The sequence below is a fragment of the Thunnus albacares genome, chromosome 24, assembly GCF_914725855.1.
Source record: "Thunnus albacares chromosome 24, fThuAlb1.1, whole genome shotgun sequence".
Lineage (NCBI taxonomy): Eukaryota > Metazoa > Chordata > Actinopteri > Scombriformes > Scombridae > Thunnus > Thunnus albacares.
In genome coordinates, this window is record NC_058129.1 from 7,888,197 (window position 1) to 7,906,808 (window position 18,612).

Genomic DNA, 18,612 nt, shown 5'->3' on the forward strand with positions numbered 1-18,612 from the left:
GCAACTTTCTACAACAGATATATTGAAACAAGGAAGAATAAGGTCTTCACTTGATTAGTGAAATGTGATACAAACTAATGAATTAATTGAATTTTGTGGTCTGGATGTAACAAGCTTTGATTCTTCATGATCACTCAGTTTTCAAATTTAGCTCTGCAGTGAAAATCACTGAAAATAGGATCACAGTAATTATTGCAATCCTGTGGTTGTGAAGTTTTTATTGTTTCATGATCACAAAAAGTGTAATTCTGTTTTTACATTTATGATATAAAGCTTATGGATTTACTGTGATACTATTATATGTCTACTGCCAAATATTCCACTTCTTTTATGCAATAATTAGATTCTTAGACTCAAAGTGTCTTGTAAAGAGGTGTATTTTTACAGTGACCTTTTCAGTTATTTCCATTGGGCGGCAGTGCGTCATCCTCAAACTTAAGCTGCACTGCATTGCCCATCGGCCCCTGGTTTCTGTGGTGGACAGAGCAGCACTGAGCTCTCCACTAATTGCAAAGTTGTTTCTCAAAACAGGTGCATCGGATTATGATTTTTCTCATGTGCGCCTGAACGGAGTTTTCATACTTATACAGGGCACTGTCTGATATCTTCCAGAGGCACGCAGGTCTAACTGGGTGCGTTCACACTGGTACCACTGTCAAGTGAGGCAGAATAAGGAAATAACGCGTATGGCGGCTTCTTTAAAATAAAAGCATCCATTAAACATGCATGTTGAGAACAGCTCGAGATGTCAAAGAATAAACAAGAAATTAGTTCAAGTTAAACATGAAATTAATATACTTCACAGCCACAGATTCATTTCATAGTTTAATAAAATCTTTTCAAGAGCATTCTGATGAGTGATGCACCCTCACTGACGTGACAGACGATTAGCTTTTATTATGAAGCCAAATCCCCTCATGTCCTGTCTCATCTTGGTTAACTCGGGTGCGCTTGACTCATCTCGCGTTGACACAGCAGCACTCAGAGAGAGAGAGAGAGAGAGAGAGAGAGGAGAGGAGAGAGAGAGAGAGAGAGAGAGAGACGGCATCCGATGTGTCTTTTTCTGCACATCACTTTGGAAATTTGCGCTCGTGTAGTCCTGCTTAAAGCGGTGCTCACCTGCCGGGGCTGTGCGCCTGTGAGCGGCTGAGCAACTGATTTAATAGGATAATCAGACTAATTGCCTCCTCTGATATTGCCCTTCATTGATTCTGTCGACCATTCCCCTAATCACTCTCATGATTTTCTTCATTTTTTTCTTCCCTGCTGTTTGAAAGTGACCGGTTGCAGGTGTTTTTTGTGTTGTTATTTTTTTTTCGCTCTGATTTGCGCCAGTCCAAGCTGGCAATATGTAATTTTGGGACCGACGCGGCATGTTTTTTTGGGGGGGGAACTGGACTATTTCACAGTTTGGATTCCTTGTTTATAACACGCTGCTGCTTCAATCTGTAGACCAGAACAGATTCTGATACACCGTGATGGTGTGGGGTTATCAGAACTGACAGCTGAGTGTACGCTATCATTTGGAAACTGTTTGTGGGTAAGTTCGATGTATTTTTTTTTCTTCTTTACGCTTCCAAAGTTGGTTAGATGCTCATGCTGCCTTCTGTGGATGTGCTTAAACCAGTTTGCTGGAATCCTCGATAAATTTGGATGACATTGACATTTCATAGGAATAGATTTGCACCGCTTATCGGTGCGCTTTACCAAACAAAACCATGGTCTCCGAATATGCGGCACTTAAATGCGCATTTGGAGCGAATATGTTTTCCCTCCGTTACGCATGAATCCCAGTCGCTCCTTTTGCTGTAGTTGCGGACGGAGCCTCAGTGGAACTGTTCACGGCTGCAGTATGACAGGGAAGTGGACTGCTGAAGTCTTCTGTATTCTTTACTAAAACCCAATTATCCAAGCAGAGCGATTAGTGTGTCAATCAATACGAACTGTTAATTTTACTCATTTTTTCCTCGACGTTAATTGTGTAAGACAGTGCGCATTTGCATATCGCCCCGGTGCGTCAGCAATGTGTGTGTGTGTCTAATGTGTGTCTATGTGCGCGGGCTGCTCGAGTGTATCAGTGGGTGTATGCTCATGCACACATAAAGCGCGCGTGTGTGTGTGTGGAGGGAGGCGAGAAGAATCCGGGCTTAGTTATTTCAAATTATTTCTGCTGAGTGATTGCTTGGCGAGTCAGCTCTCTCTGTGCCTCTCTCAGTATTTGCTAGTATTTCCTCTCCTCTCCCCCTGCTTGGATGGATGATGGCTTATGATTGTCCAGATGGATGTTGGAGCTCCACTCTGGCTCTGACCAGACTGGGGTTTGCCAGTTAAACATATTTGGGAATCATGAAGTAATACTGATGTAAAGTTGGAGCAGATGCTGGCTTAGAAAAAGAGGAAAAAAGCCCCCATCCTTTTTCCCTCCTCATCCACTACAGATGATACAGAAGGTGCAGTAGCCTTGCAAGTTGCATCTCACCATTTTATCATGTTCCAACTGCTGCAGAGATTCTTCTTCTCTCATGTCTCTTTGTAAATGTCTCTTTGTATTGCTAACATAACCTCATCTAAGGCCAAGGCCTACAGTCAGTGTGAGCCTCACATTCAGCCAACACCTCATTAATCACATCTTTTCTAATTTTGTTCACAGTAACATTTGCTCCCATTTCCACTGCTCCAAAAATCTGCTTGCATCATGCTCTGCTCTAAATCTTTCCACTTCAATTTCTTCTTGACACGTTGTGCTTTAGGTGATATCTTCTCGGTTTTATGATGTTATTTTAATAACGTCTTTATTCATCCCCCAACATCTGGGGTTAAGCTTTGCCACAGGAGCGACCAGCAGCACATGAATTAATAGGTAAGTGGCAGTGGCCACTTAACGGAAGCCCTGCAGCTACATATTGAGCTGAGTCGAGTGCTCTCACACAGAAATTGATTTAGACAGAGATTATGTCATCCAGCACTGGCACTTTTTTTTATGCTGGTCAAGTTTACCCAGTGGCATTGAATTCCTCCTCTGCTCCCTGATGAACCAACTGTAGGTTTAGATGGCATGTTAATGCACTAATGAAGGCGTTCTTTCAATGGCGGGTTTATTTCAACCATCATTTTGAATACTTGAAAACACTTCAACAGTTACAGCTTCCTTTTCCTTATAAACCATGTTGTTGAATTTTCACACTTGCGCTTTATAATATTTGCTGGCAGTGTCTATTAAGTATTCAGTACATTGACTTGTTATTTGTAGTGTTTACAACATCATGCTGTTTCATAAAATAACATTGGCAGTCGCAAAATGATCAACTTTGTGCTTTTGCCCCTAACAAATGACATTTCATCTTATTGTCCTTTTTCATGATTCAAATTCTGCCTGTCTTGCACCAAAGTCAGCTAAAACAAACCATGACAAGCATTTGCAAATAACACTTGACCCTGTTCAGCTTACAAAGCTTCCTCTCTCATAGAAAGAAGGATCTGAAGACATCACAAGCTTTTTTCCCCTCCTGTCTTGATTGATACTTTTAATTTTCAAGGAGCTGTCACCAAGGCCTATTGGCCTTGGCTTTGCAATCAAGGGGCGGACAGTCAAAGGCTTTCAAATGAAAGAGTTCATTAATGTGGTGAGAAAAAGGGGTTGTCTTGCTGTGCGATATTGGCTCTGTGTGAGGAGTGATTGGAGCAACTGATGAGGATTTGTTAGGAAGAATGTTGAAGAGGAAGTTGAGAGGGGGCACCTCAATCATGGCTATTAAATTACATTAATAAGATTCAGGGGGAAATGGAAATACTGAGAGGTTATCCAGCTTGTGTTTTTGTATGTGACTATGTGCATGTGTGCAAATATCATAAATGTTGTACTTCAGCTTGAGTACCTTCCATCCCTGCTTGGCACCGCTGTGCAGACTTATTGACTGTTGTGAAATCTGAGTATTAGAAGCCCGGACTACATGCATAACAGACGAGCTCTCAGTTAAATCTTTTGAAAATCCAATTCCCGTGAAGATGAGATTCCTCTTTCCCCATGCCTTGTTCCATTTTCCATCGCAATCATTGGGCATCGATCTGATTCAAAGCCATTTATTTTTGTTGCAGCCATCATGTCATGAATTGACAAGTATGGTAGATCAGGTAGATTACAATATGTCTGCGCATGTCGCCTCACTCATACAAAGAACAGTCATGACTACCAAGGATGAATACCAAAATTTCAATCCAACCATGTGTTTTCATGCTTCAGTCAAATAGTATTTTCTGGTACAGCTTTTCATTCATTGTTTTAACATAGCTTAGGTGCCAGATAACAGTGGGGGATCTTTCTCTCTTTAAAAAGAAGCTTTTCAGTTGAACAAAACAAACAAAACAAATTGGACAATTTGAAATCGTTGCCTTGGATTCTCAGAACTTCTGATGGGCATTTTCCAACTTTTTCTGACTCCTTATAGCCTGAAGAGTGGGGAATTGATTAACTGAAAAAAATAGTTGATAGATCAATCGATAATGAAAATATTCATTAAGTGCAATCTTAGCATACTTTTTTTTTTTTGGGGGGGGGGTCATGCCCACTGTCACCAGCGTAATGGTAAACTTAATGCAATCTTTTGTATAACTTAAACATACACTGTGATAGATATTATCCATATTGCCCATCTCTAAATTATACCATCTATTTTGATCAACATTTTCTTTAAAAATTCAAGACCACTAAATATGCGCATACCTGCATGGTGGACTCAATGATAAGTGGTAGTCTTTCCCCCATTCCAGTGCACAACAGTCCATAACAGATGTCATCATTTGCAATTCTGTAACCACAAGGTAGGTTATGTCAAGTCCGATTTAAGAGTGTGACAGAAGAAGCTTTGCTTTGTCTGCCTCTAATCTGTTTCCTGCAGATGTAGGAAACCCTAGCCTTGTATCCCTTTCAGAGAACATAGCAACCACAATCACTTGCTGATGGGAGACTAGGTTGTATATGGAAAAATAGATGGCCTTCAGAAATGACCCCTCGTTTACTTTGTACTCTTTTTACTCTTACTTTTTACTTTTTACTCTTTGCACCCTTCCCTTGCTGTTATTCAGCAGAGACGTATCAAAAGAAATTGTCTTCATTGCAAATCATTTTCATGGGCCACTTATTTTTTTAGACTTTGATCTGAATGCCTTCATGTATGGATGTGAACCGAGCTGAGTGTCTGCAGCTGCTATACTAGCTTTATTTACCTTCAGCAGGTAATGGTATTCCTATCCTAACAGAGCAACGATTAATACTGCAATAAAAGAATGGTAATGGCATCATTTCCATCTGTCTCTTCGCATTGCTCTTGAAAAACCTATGCAAGCTATTCTGTGTATGTACGAGTATGTCTTGTGGGGAGAACCAAAGCATTAAGTTGACTAGAATCAAGTTCAATTTAAAAGCACTCTATTTTCCAATTTGTTACAACAGAAAATAAAAGGACTCGAGGTCAGCCACAGTGTAATATGCCCCGGAGCTTAAATGTTGTGCTGTTCATTTGTAACACAACTAAAATGAAGAGGCGATACTCATATTGTACCTCCTCTGATGAAACGGCCATCTGAGATGTGATCAATTACCTCAATATACAGAATTTTTCTTTTCTAGGGGCAAGTGACGTTTAAAATGAATGCCTTTTTTTCCACTTTTTAATCAGCAGTAGAATGGGAAGCCCATTGCTATAAGCAAGAGGGCAGAATTATCATTTTCATCCTTTCTTTTCAGCCCCACTGCCATCGTGCCATGTCTGGAGGTGATCCTCTGAGGCCCATTCAGCCTAGAAAGATGAAGTTGATGTGTTTTAGATAGCTTTTAGAGAAATGTGGATAGAGGATGGAAATTGCATGCCAGGGGAAGCAAAATGAGCAATTTTTCCTCCCATTTCCCCTCTTCTCTTCATCGGATCTGTGCTTACTCATTCATGAAGGCTTTGTTGTGACATTCCATACGTTGGTGTGGAGATAAAAAAATCACACAAAATGCCAGTTGGCAAGAGAGAAGAAAAGGAGACCCAGACACATTATTGTGCAAGCTGATGCATTTGCAGGGTAACTGCATACCAGAGGAGACACGGCTCTCTAATGTTATCAAAACACTATCACAACTACCAATTTTTATTCACATTTTGACCTGTATTCTAAGTGTCTGGTGTTCAGATATTCAGGGAATTCCACAGAGCCTTTCACAAGCCCATTCAGGGGATGGTGTGGTTTCAGCAAAGGCTTTTAAGTATAGTCACTGAAAGTCAATGCACAGATTATTATGTACAGTACCAACTGGAGTGGGCTGTTGAGGCCTATTTGCATATAGTATATGAATGCATATATGAGTAGCCTCAGTAGGAACTCTGACCTTGTTTATGCCAAATTCTCCCCTGTGAGCCAGACGGGACCTTAAATTGAACAACTACGTCAAGGGATTAATAGTGAGTGAAATCAAGGAGCGCTTCATTAGCAGTCCTTCATTTATCATTTGCCATTAGTCATTAGCCATTACGCACAAGACCTGGGGCAACATGGCATTTACAGCTAACCATATACATTTATTTCAACCTGCCTCTAGTACGCGATCAGAACAATTCAGACAGCTTGTGTCCAAAAAGACTCCCTATTATGGTACCTATGGCACTATATTTACTGAACCGCAATTTGAATGTACAATTTCTGCACTATATAGTACCCTAAAATGGAACAATAGCATGTTTGCTAAAATCCCTCAGTATAATTCTGCTAGATTTCTAAATTGATGTTGATATGACACTTGTCATAAAGGACACAAAATGATGATGATTCATATACAGTACCAGTCAAAAGTTTGGATGCACTTTCTCATTTAAGTGAATGAGAAGGTCTGTCCAAACATTAGTAATACATGCATGAGTGTCAAGGCTTATCAGATGTCAAAACAGTACACATCAGCTGGTAATACCATGAGACAGGATTCTACACCTCTGTAGATTGATCAAAAATCAATCAATCATTTTATCCTTGTGTTTCCTGCTAGAGACCTCTGATCAGATTGAAATGAGCAGGCATCGTCTTTTCATGCAGTGCTACAGTATTTCTGAACACAGCTTAAGTAGTAATCAATGCCAGATAGTCGTAGCACTTCAGTTACATGCACGACTGAACACCCAGGCCATCATCTCTGTATTCAAATTTAGTCCAGTAATCAGATTCCCAGATTGGGTAATGATGGTAATAGTCGTAAGCTGCATTACAACTGAGGGGGTTACTGGTGTGCCTTTTCCCACCCGCTTCAAATGCTATCACTTGACTGAATGGGTGTTATCAGTGGTTATCAGCCTCATAGATATGGGTTAGAAGGGGCCTGCTACACCTACTAGTAGGTTCAATCAAGTGATAACATTCGAAGCGGGTGCTTTTCCCCAGCCAGAGCGAGGCTGTTTCTCCCCCTGCTGGACCAGACCCACAGAGGCTGGCTCTCAACAGGGTTCTCGATTTATGGGCCACTTTACAAGAAGGGCCTGGGGACGCTGCACTTCTTGTCCTCCGATATTGAATCTCAGCTGCCTAGCATGGAGCTGCGGGTCGTCTGTTATTGTGTGAAAGCTTATTTGCATTGCGCCGTTAAGCTCTCAGTGGCAACTACAGCATGTCTGCTCACCTTAGCACTTCAGTTTATTTTTGCTTGCAGGGCTGTTTGGTTCAGACATGTGAGGGGCATTTTTTTTGGAGAAAAGGTGCAGTGAAGACAAATAGCTTTCACATTGACAGTTGTGTGTGTGTGTGTGTGTGTGTGTGTGTCTACTTTTGCAATGAGGCTATGAATTGAATATATATATAACATACAGTTATTTCCCAAGTGCTGATTGTGCACCTGCCCCTATGAGGAGAAATACACTTTGCTTTGTTTGGTTTAAATTTCAACTCAAAGGAAAGACAGCTTGCCAAAATACGGTATATTGTATGTTTCAATCAAATAATTCAAAAACCACATGCTGCACATTCATCATTATCCTTAGCATTGTGCATTCATCAATGATGAAACCGCAGTACTTTCATGCAGTGTACAACCTCAACACACAAAGTCAGATAAATTGACTGTACAATTTCAAGCACATTGTCTGTCAGAAGAAAGACTTCTTCGATCAAAGGCTTTGTTTGTTTGTTGCTGTTGGCTGGATTGTGCATTTTCTCTCCTTTTGGCTCAAGCTGATTCTTCCTTGTGGCTGATTTTTTTTTTCTTCCTCTTTTTAAATCAGGAAGATAAATGTTAAGCAGCCTTAATGATTATGGTTGCTTTAGGGTAGGCGTTTATTAAGTTGTGTTAATAATCTGACAATCCTCTTTCATTCCTCCTCAAATCAGCCCACGGTTGTGCTGCTTAGACAAGAAAGTATATTCAGCTGAAGTGACTTGGCAAACTACAGGAAGTTCCAGGGCATTTTTGTAGGCCTTTACCTTCTACATTTTTTATGGTTTAAGGACATTTGTTGGACATTTTATTGGATGCTATTCATATTTCCCTGTAATCTGTAAAAAAAGCTGCTCTGTAGTACAAGAGGATGTCAAACATCCTGCTTCCTCTAAAGGCCAACTGAAAAAAAAAGACATTTCCAATGAAATCTTTTCCTACTGTTACACTGTAAATGTATGCAATGTTTTTTTTTTTTTTTTTTTTTTAACTTAAAGTCAAAGCTCCTTGAAGAACTCAGACTTTGATGCTCTCCAGTGAATAGCATTAGCATACTGTAGAGTTAGCTAGAGACTCGTCTGTTCGGCAGCAGATCAGTCTCGGTGTCACAGATTTAAAATTAGGTGTTGAGTAAAAATGTGTGTAAGAGGTTGTGTGTGAGAGAGATAAAGAACGAAATGCTTCAGCCCGTGAATATCTCATGGTTGCCTTTGGAAGTCTCGACCTCGGCTTGATTAATTTTCATTTTATTTAGCATTGGGAATGTGTCTCTTAAGCACACGTACAGTTGCTATAGTTATATGTAGCTGATGTTAGACTCCAGGTAACCCTGCGGCACGAGTTGTTACAAGTGTCATTCAGCAGCTACTGTAGCACACTTCCTCTCGGGGTGAATCCCATTTGAAACCTTGAACTCTGACCGTGTTTGAGGGTTTGATTGACACAGGCAGTTCAGATCGAGCTGGGATGTGGGGGTTGAGTACAAACAACTTGCTGGATTCTACGCAAGTAACTGTAAAAAAAAGTTGCCATCAAAACCTCAGTACAGATTTATGTGTTATATGATCATGAAAATCATTTGCTTATAACATGATGACAAGAAAAGTCTGTTTTAATGCTGATAGAATCCTTTCAAAGAGTGCTGAGTGATCTGCAGTGTAGCTGTAGAGCACAATTGTCAGTATTAATTTAGCAGCGTGTGATTCATCACTGTGCCATTTTATTATAAACCCATATCCATCAGAGTTAATTTAAAACTTTTAGACAGTCTGAAATGCCGCTTTAGTGCTAAATGAACAAACGACTCTTTTTCAACCCAAATACTTGTCCATGTTTTGAAAAATCAACATCTATTAACACTGGAAAATTTGCTGCACAGATGCTACAAATTGGTTTAATCTTTTAAATCACACTAACACATTTTTATAGACAGTTATTGAGACAGTCAAGTCTGTAAAACTCAAATGTTAATCACTATGGTGTCTAAATCTGGATAGTTTGCATGAGAATTTGCTGTTACCAGAATATTCCTCAGTTGCTTGCTTCAGTGTGTGTCAATGCTCTGCTGCTTGGCACCATCTCATGATACTGCCTCTCATGGTTGCTTTCTCCTGGTCCTCTCTTCTTCTCCTTTCTCTAGCGTTCATTCATCCTCTCCTCCCCTTTCACCTCGTCCTCTCAGTGATTCCAGCAGGCTCTCCCTCAGTCCTCTTAGTCCTGGCCTGAAATATCCAAAGAGAGAGCTCCGTTCATTTAATGTCATCCTTATTTCCCTGACAGCCAGGCAGGATAAAGAATCTAGTTAGCAGGCAGCTCAGGGAATGGGACTAAGAATTGGACGTGACTGCAAAGACAGTCTGTATGTGCGTGTGTGTGTGTGTGTGTGTGTGTGTGTGTGTGTGTGTGTGTGTGTGAGAGAGAGAGCCAGTGTGCACGCATTTTTGTATGTGTCCACAGAATTCATTGGAAGTGGATTTTGTCAGCCTGGCTGGTGGCAAACAGCTCCCAAGACCAAAAATAAAATGTTTAAATTATACATTATATACTGAATCTGCCATTTTTCACCTAAAGACCATTTTTTTTGTCACTTCCACAAAGCTGCTTTCTAAATCGTTACAAATCACTCTTAAAAAATAATTATGTTTATGGTGTGACAACGCTGTGGTTAAGGTCGAGTAAGGTTAAGGCACAAAAAACCATTTGGTTAGGGTTAGGGAAAGATCATGGTTTGCGTTAAAATGATCGCTTGAAATGGGGTTAGTACTTCCTTGAAGTTAGGCAACCTTCATTGTCATGGCAACAGTAAACACACAACAGTTACAGTAAAAAAAAATGTTCCGACACGCGATTGGAAACATCACACTCGTGGTTGTAAATGGGAAGCGAATGGTGGTCTCGTGCAGATTCTGTGTACCCTCCACCCAAAGCTGTGTTTAACTTGTTTGATAACAGGATAAACAAATATACAATGCATTATTTTGTCTTTCTGTTTTTCGTCTGAATTAAAAAAACGGAAGTACTGCAGACTTTTCCGTACATTTTCATCTTCAAATTGGCAATTGGGATAGAAATTAAACCAAAAACAGAAAACGACTTATTTTTCACTTTTATTTTATCTATATTATCTGCCCCTACTGCATCTCTACAAAAACATTGTCATTGGCTATGCTTGCTATAAGATAGATAGATAGATGCCCTGTAATGCATGTCTCCCTCATCCTTGGTGAGGATGTAGGCTTGTCATTTGCTGGAACCCTGGTTGAATTTCTCTTTTCGTCTTTATCTATCTATGTATCTGTCTATCTATCTATCTATCTATCCATTTATCTATCTATCTATCTATCTATCTATCTATCCATCTTATAGCAAACTTAGCCAATGACAATGTTTTAGTAGAGATGCAGTATGGGTAGATAATATAGATATAACAATAAAATCGAAAAACAAATAATTTTCTGTTTTGGTTTAATATATTGCCGATTTGAAGACAAAAACAGGAAAAGCATGTGGATTTCTTCAGCCATAGAGGTTCTTATTTTGAGGTACCGTACATACTAACCTTGCTAGAGAGCTAGTAGCTAATCTGGGAGTGAACGTAAAGTCTGGTCACTGTGACCAGTTCGAGTCCCTTGGGTCCCTTGTACACCTGTTTACAACTTAGGAAATCATAATTATGATTTTTCAATTTGTGTTCAGCTTAAGATATAATGATTGTGGGGATAAAAATATTTTTAAGCCTCAGTAGTCAGTTGAAGAGGAGTAATACTGCAGTGTATTTTTAATTAGTAACAGGGCGCTGAGGTCATGTCTTCAGTATTGTCTCTGGGAAATTGTTGGGTTTTAACAACCAGGGGAGTGTTTTAAGTCTGATTATGATATTCTTAGAATTGACCTTTTTAGCAAAACAAAACAAGTAAAACTAACAGGATTTAGTGTTTCTCTACCAGAATTATATTTCTACAGTTCATGTACAGTACAGCATCATGCGGGGAGATTACATTTACAGAAAATATATTTTAACAGTTACATAAATATAAAAAATGTGGAAATTTTGTATAAATGTACAGACTTTAGTGGTTGGGGAATTACTTGACCTCAATATTTCAAAAACCCGGCTACACCCCTGAATAGTATACTTTTTGCTTGGCGTCATTATGAAAATGAAGACAACCGTTGTAGCTGGCTAGTTTACTACTGAGAACATCACATTTGAAGCATATTTAAAGCACTGTCATAGCAAGTGGTTTAAATATGTCACTAGTCGGCAACTCAGATATCCTAACGGTTTCTAAAATGACATGAACACAAAGGCCTCACTGTGGGATATGTGCTGTGTTCATCTCTCTCAAACTGTATTTTCGTCTGTTGTACGCTCACCACACAAAACCCTAGCAACTAAAGCAAAAACACTATTACTCACAATGTCGCTTCACAAGTGTGTGTGTGTGTATGAATTCCATTTCAGTGCTCTGTATTCATCTGTTGATTGCATTCTTAATGCTTTTGTGCTGTTTTTTTTTCTCACTGTTGCTAGGGAAGAAATGGACTGCATCCATATTTTTAACCCTAACGCAGAATAAACATTATTTGAAGACATCGATGGTGTTAAACATGTTTAGAGGTGTCAATTGCATTCGAGAAGCGACCTCTTCTCTCTCTCACTTCTTGTGTGCATGTGAAGAACATGGAGGCTTGTTGCAGGGTTATTAGATAATCTAAAATGGAATAATTCAGTGAGGAGAGCACGGACTCGTGTGGGTGTGTGTGTGCGTCAGCCAAGGGTGTAAGGGCTGGAAAAGTGTTCCTCACAAATAGAAATGTTAATAACTCACCAAGCAGAGTACATATCAATTTTCCAACTGGAGGTAGGAGGAAGGGGGCAGAGAGGTGACATGGGGGAGAGATGGTGGTGGGGGGTAATGATAGAGACAGACAGGGTGTCGTTCACACTGCAAATCAGAGCTTTGCTGTTCTAATTAATTTTTTCATCTCCAATGTGGATATGTGATTCAAGGCATGTGACCCATTATGCTACATATGTTTAAGAGATCAGAATTAGTCCAAATCAGAGGCGTAGCTAGGAATCCTGGGCCTTTAAAGAAAATTGCTGTCCCCCTGGCTCTTTCATAAAATAAGTAGTTAAGCATATTCATATTTGTCTTGGCACTCTTCATCTTTCACTCCACTAATAGCAGTACCAGTTAGAGTTGCGTTGAAAATAATTATATAAATAAAAATAAATAATCTCACAATTGTCACATCCTTGGCAGTTTGGCTGAGTCAGTGTTCGTGCGCAGGATGATGAGACTCAACAATGGAAGAAGTGAGCAAAATGCCCAAGTTTTACACCTTAATTCAACAGAAACTCAAAGGCACAGAACAGAAATGTTTTCCCAACAAGCGGTAGAAGTGTAGGTACAAAAAACCCATGTCTGTTATTGCTTCTCGTTGTCAGTTCACGTTGGTATCCGATACGGGTAACATTCCACAAAGATACGAACAGTCACCCAGAAACATCAGATATGAGCAGTGGTTCAGAATTGAGCACGAAGGCCTTTGGTGTGAACAGCCGAGAGCAAATGTGTGACAGAGCAAGAGAGACTTGAAATGAGAGATCGGTATAAATCATCATCTCAATATCCATCTGGCGAGCTGTAGTAAAGCAGTAAAGCCTCAGTCGTCGATTGCTGAAATTGTTTGTGTGCTAGTGTGAGAGGGAGATGCATTCCTCAGGGCTAACTCCGAGCCCCGAGAGTGTTGAGAGAGTGCCCCATTTCTCTTGCCGAACCCTCCTCGAAAGTAATTGAATTTTGGATGAATCCGCTGAGGAGGAAACACTGTCAGGGAGGAGAGAAAGTGGATGCTTGAGGAAAAAAGCAATCAGAGAATGAGAGACAGGTGACAGCACCTTTTGGATGAGCTTTTCTTTAAAGAATGGTATACTATGAGATGCTTGACAGGATAAGCTTTCATTGTAGGATTTTTAAGGGAGGATAGTTTTTTTTTTTTTTTTTTTTTTTTTTTTCTCGGATTTCATATTTTTTTGGACATCCAGTATCCGTTCATTTGTTGAAAGGGGATAACTCTTCTTGCTTTTTTCTGCTGTATTGTGTTCCTGATCATATCTCTGACAGTTAGACAGCTGCACTGAATCTTTCACTTCTCGCTAGCTAATAACCATGTGCCAAGAAGTAAGATGATAGTAGCAATAATACATTGACACCCCTTTCATGATTGCTGATAACAAATTGAGTATTTGACCTTGATAAGCCCTTGAGTAGCTTGTTTCTTCAAACAGGTGGCCATCTTCTTAAACCACTTGCATCAGAAGCAGAAAACGAATGATAAAGTAAGTATTTTGCTGAAGGCCGCTGAAATCTAGCAAAAAAAGGAGAACAATGAAATCATGGCAATGTTTATTCAAACATTCCTGGTTGCTACAAGCCTTCCCCGCCTCCATGTTGAACAATCAGACCACTTTTCCCTTTCTTTTCTTTCCAGCTTACTCCCTGCTGGTTAAGAGACTAAAGTCATCTGTAAAATCAGTTGTTAAATTACGAACTGATGGAACTGTAGCAGCTCTCCAGTTTTGAGTGCAGTGACTTGCACAAGGCACCTAACAGAACCCAACAGTTTGATCATAAATCAACTGATTATGCTGTGATGAGTAAGACAAAGTAGTTTCCCAATCAGAAATCCTGAATCAGTGGAGTGGTGAGGGCCCTCTCCAGAGCCTATAAAGCGTCTTTCAGGTAAAGTGGTGCAAGTGTGCAACATAACAGCAGCGAGATGGAACGTAGCCATCGTGAACACAAAGCATCAAGTAGAGGAACCTTACTACAAATAACAGCCGCATGGACATGTGGCCCGCATCAATGCAAGGCCTCGCTGTCATATGAGCTCAACACCTTTTACGTTCACTTAGATCTCCTCAACAGAGCCAGCTATTAAAGCAGCATCCCTTTTCCTCAGAGGGTCTAGCACTTGTGTCAACAGCGGATGTGAGAAAGACCCCGCTGAGGATTAATGTGAAGTTACCCTATGTACATTTCACAGATGTCTCAAGTGATCTCTTTGACATATCATGGAAAGCTCCTCACCTGCTTCAAAACCGAGACCATTGTCCTTTTACCAGAGAAGCCCTGCAACTGTCCCTCCTCAACATTTGCCAACCTATGGCACTCACCCCTATCGTTATTGTACTTGGTGCAAGCAGATCCAGTCAGAAGTCATCTCCACTCAGGCCTCCCATGACTCAAAAATAACAGCACCTATATCACCTACGTTGTTTGACAAGCTCAGCAGTCTTGGCTTGAGTATTACCTACTGTAAATCTGGTCTGCTGTTGGGGAATCCAGACAGTTCAGATTGGCAGGTACATCTCACAAAATACTGCTAAACACAAGTGCTGTGTGCAGAAGTATCCTAACCAGTCCCGTTGCACCCAAGCACGGCACATTTAAGGCCCAGCATCTGCAGCTGGTAATGAAATTCACCCAGAACATCATTAACTCAATGCAACATTAGTGAGACGAGTTGCCTAAGCATAGCCCACAGAGCATTTAAGGACATCATCCAGTCCAGCTTCAGTGTGTTCACCCTGCTGCTGTCTTGGAGGAGGTAGGGCATCTTCTTCCCTCAGGCTGTAAGACTCCTCAGCACCACTTTTAACTTCCCCACACCACCACCAATGAAATGTCACTCATCACCTCTGCTGTACATGCCCCACATCTTATATTGAGCTATGTTCAATATTACTAAGCTAAACTTTAGAATATTTAATTCCTTTTTAAATCATGAGTAAACACGTGAGCTTCATTACAGTTTCTTTTTTACTATTTACTATAGCATATAGCTGATGTTGCATAACTTTTTTCTCCTGCATAACCTCGATATTATTTTGCTCTTTTGTTATCATTATCCCACAATGAACAGTATACAGCGATATGACTGTTTGTAATGAATGTTAAAATGCCATTGCACTTTTTTTTGTTTTTGTTTATGATTTTCTGCACTGGTATTTCAGTTGTATTGCTACAATTCAAATCTATACAGTCTGTAACACCCTATATTTCTCCACTGCCCATGAAAAAGACACAAATAACATTTCTAACTAACCTTGGTGGGAGAAAAAAAAAAACACAGTGAGATCAGTGTCCTTGGAAACGGCTTTGTGAAACCTGACTTCTGGAGCCATTTTCCTCTCAACGGCTGCACAGAAGCTTATGGCAAAGCACTATGTCATGTTTTCATGTGTGATTCTTTAATATATTTAATCCCATAATCCACAATTTTTGCTCACTGCACATATGCAGGCATGGTTTGTGATCAGTGTACCCAACAGAAGATGATTTACTGTATTTGCTCATCAGTGTAGTTGGTATCAACAAAAAAAAATTACCATGCATCGCAAGAACATGTTTTTAACCTTTTCACTGATAATAATGGCTGGCTTTGATGTCTTGTAGTCCAGGATATCACTTTGAGCTGAAGGGATACTGAGCAGAACTGGTGATTCAGTCGTTTCCTCTGTGTTCAAACCAAAGAAAGAGACCACAGCTTTTGTGCTAATGTTGCAGACTTGCACCCAACATGGAAAACTAATTAAAAAGATAAGATTTTTGTGTGGTAGCGTGTTGCTTTTCTGAGGTGGCATTGGTTGCAGGAAGCAAGGGCTGACGACAATAGGCCTTTGACGAGGAGAACACGGCAATGTTGCCGTCTTTGGCTGATGGCCAGTTTCGCATGCCTCTATGAGTGTCTCAAGGGTTATTGTGGCTTTTCAGGGTTTCCCCTCAAAGGCTTTCTGATGCTGCTTTGTGGAATCTATGTGAAGCATCTTTGTCGTGACTGAAATGCCAATGGAAGCGCCCTTGTAGCCTACATGGGTATCTTGTTGAGCTATAGCAGAGATGGCACTTTTGCCTGTAGCAAAGAGAGGAATTAGTAGCCCAATAAAAAGAGTGATTATACAGTCACATGAAGGGGTTCAATGAGCAAGTGTATCACTGAAGAATACTGTTTGCTGCCGACAAAATCTGAATAAACACTGTTCACTTTAATTAAACTTTAGACCAGTCCTGTTTTATTTTCAATAAAGTTTGACTGCAATAAGCTTTTTCTCACCACAAGGAATTCCCAATTCTCATTGGCTAGAGAGTGTGCATTATTATGAGATAAAGCACCAGATTTTCATATTACAGTATTATTCACAGCTAGAATTAATTTCAGCTTCACCTAGTTAAACATTTATTCCATGGTTGACAGAGATGGTGTCAGCACAGAATTATAATTTAATGCTTGCATTGCTGTAAAAATCGAATAAACAATACAGTATCTCAATCATTGGCATGTGATTACAGTGTAAACTGGATTAAACACTCCAATCAGTGCTGTTATGAAATATAGCACATTACAATGGATTGTTTTCATTTACTTAAAGATGCCCTGTGGAGTTTTCTTATAAACCAATGAAAGTTATTTTTACTTTCAGTCTTATTCCAAAATGAATCATGAGTACACCTAACAAAGGTGTTTGCAAAGCCTTGTGACCAAGATATGCACTGGGATATTTTCCAATTAGAAATAATCTAGGAGTTTGTAAATTACAGCCCTACTGCAATTTATTGTCACTTATCGACCGACATTAACGCCAACACTGATATGTGTGACAGGCCAATGTAGCTGCCAGGCCAATTTGTCTTTTGGGCACAGTTTTTTCCATTATTTGGTCACAGATTACTCATTTATATTGCATACAATATCCTAAACATATGTGTTACAGTGATTTGACTTGATTTGATATTTGGTGTGTCCATCATTCTGGTGTGCACATGGATCGAGTGTGGGGCTGGAACATGTACTCAGAGCGAGATGGCTTTAAACTTACTGTATTTCACTGACATCCACTGACATGCTATATCATTCCCATTATTAATAACACTATTATTGTCATTACATCTACATTTATGGTAGTTCTCCAGTATATTAGGCCATATTCACTTCTATCCACCATCTGCTGAAGCTTTTCTAAACAATTACACAGAGAGAACCTGATTTATGTGGGCACCTGATTATGTCATGTTGGTGGGGGAGAAGTTGGATTAGTGCTGTGGGTAGTTGACAAAGCAGCAAAGCCAGGTATGCCTTGATAGAGATGTGTCTTGACATTTGTATCATCAACAACTTCGCCCTGATTATACAGTAAGTCCCTGAAGAGACACCGGTATAAATAAAGCAGAGGCAGATGAACTTAGGATAGTTGAAATTTTTCCAGCTGACCTTAGGTCTTGTAAAAGTTCCATAATTATTGGCAGAACCTGCTGTTTTTTATATTTGAGCTTTGATCGAGCATCTCCTGCCAAAATCGTTATCTCTTCTTCATTTGATGTTTTGGATGCATTCAGTGTATTCACAGCATGCCTCAGTACAAAATAATAACTCAAGCCTTTGTTTCCTTGTAGGACTGGTAAAAATGAAAGCTCCCATTCCTTTTCTGATCCTGCTTCATGCCGTTGTGGTCTATTGCCTGAAAGTGGTGTCGAAGAGAGGCTCAGGTAAGTCTTTTCTACAACAACTACTGTGTCTCCCTTCTCTTCTAATAGAGGACAGTTCTAAAAAACTATTAAGACACTCACATTTATTTAATGCTACAGCTACATTAATTGATACAGACATTTGATTCCCTGGAACCTACTGAGATTTCAAGGCTCTTTTTTTGCCTGAAAGCACAAATAAGTGTTTCAGTCAACAGCAGAGGGATGGGTCATGATGAAATACTGAGCTGTCCTGTCTTTCAACATCTTGATTTTTAAGTCTACAAACAACCAATTTGAGGTGCAGTGAATGATGCAATATGCTGCTGTTGAACTTTGCAGGTCATTTGAGTGGTATAATCTGTTTTATAATCTTCTGTGTTTATTCTTGAGGCATTTGAA

General features: G+C 39.9%; 1 protein-coding gene across 4 annotated transcripts in view; it reads left to right on the forward strand.

The window, feature by feature from the left end:
• The window catches only part of LOC122976235 (interleukin-1 receptor accessory protein-like 1), a 301,394-nt gene that overhangs the window by 49,859 nt on the left and 232,923 nt on the right, over positions 1–18,612 (forward strand). For 3 of the 4 annotated variants that reach the window (XM_044344602.1, XM_044344605.1, XM_044344604.1), the window contains exon 2: positions 18,139–18,231. In XM_044344602.1, coding sequence (XP_044200537.1) covers positions 18,150–18,231 — 82 coding nt within the window. In that variant the 5' untranslated portion in view covers positions 18,139–18,149. Of the gene's footprint in view, positions 1–1,087; positions 1,541–18,138; positions 18,232–18,612 lie in introns of those variants that run through there. The other variant, XM_044344603.1, reaches the window with a different exon arrangement.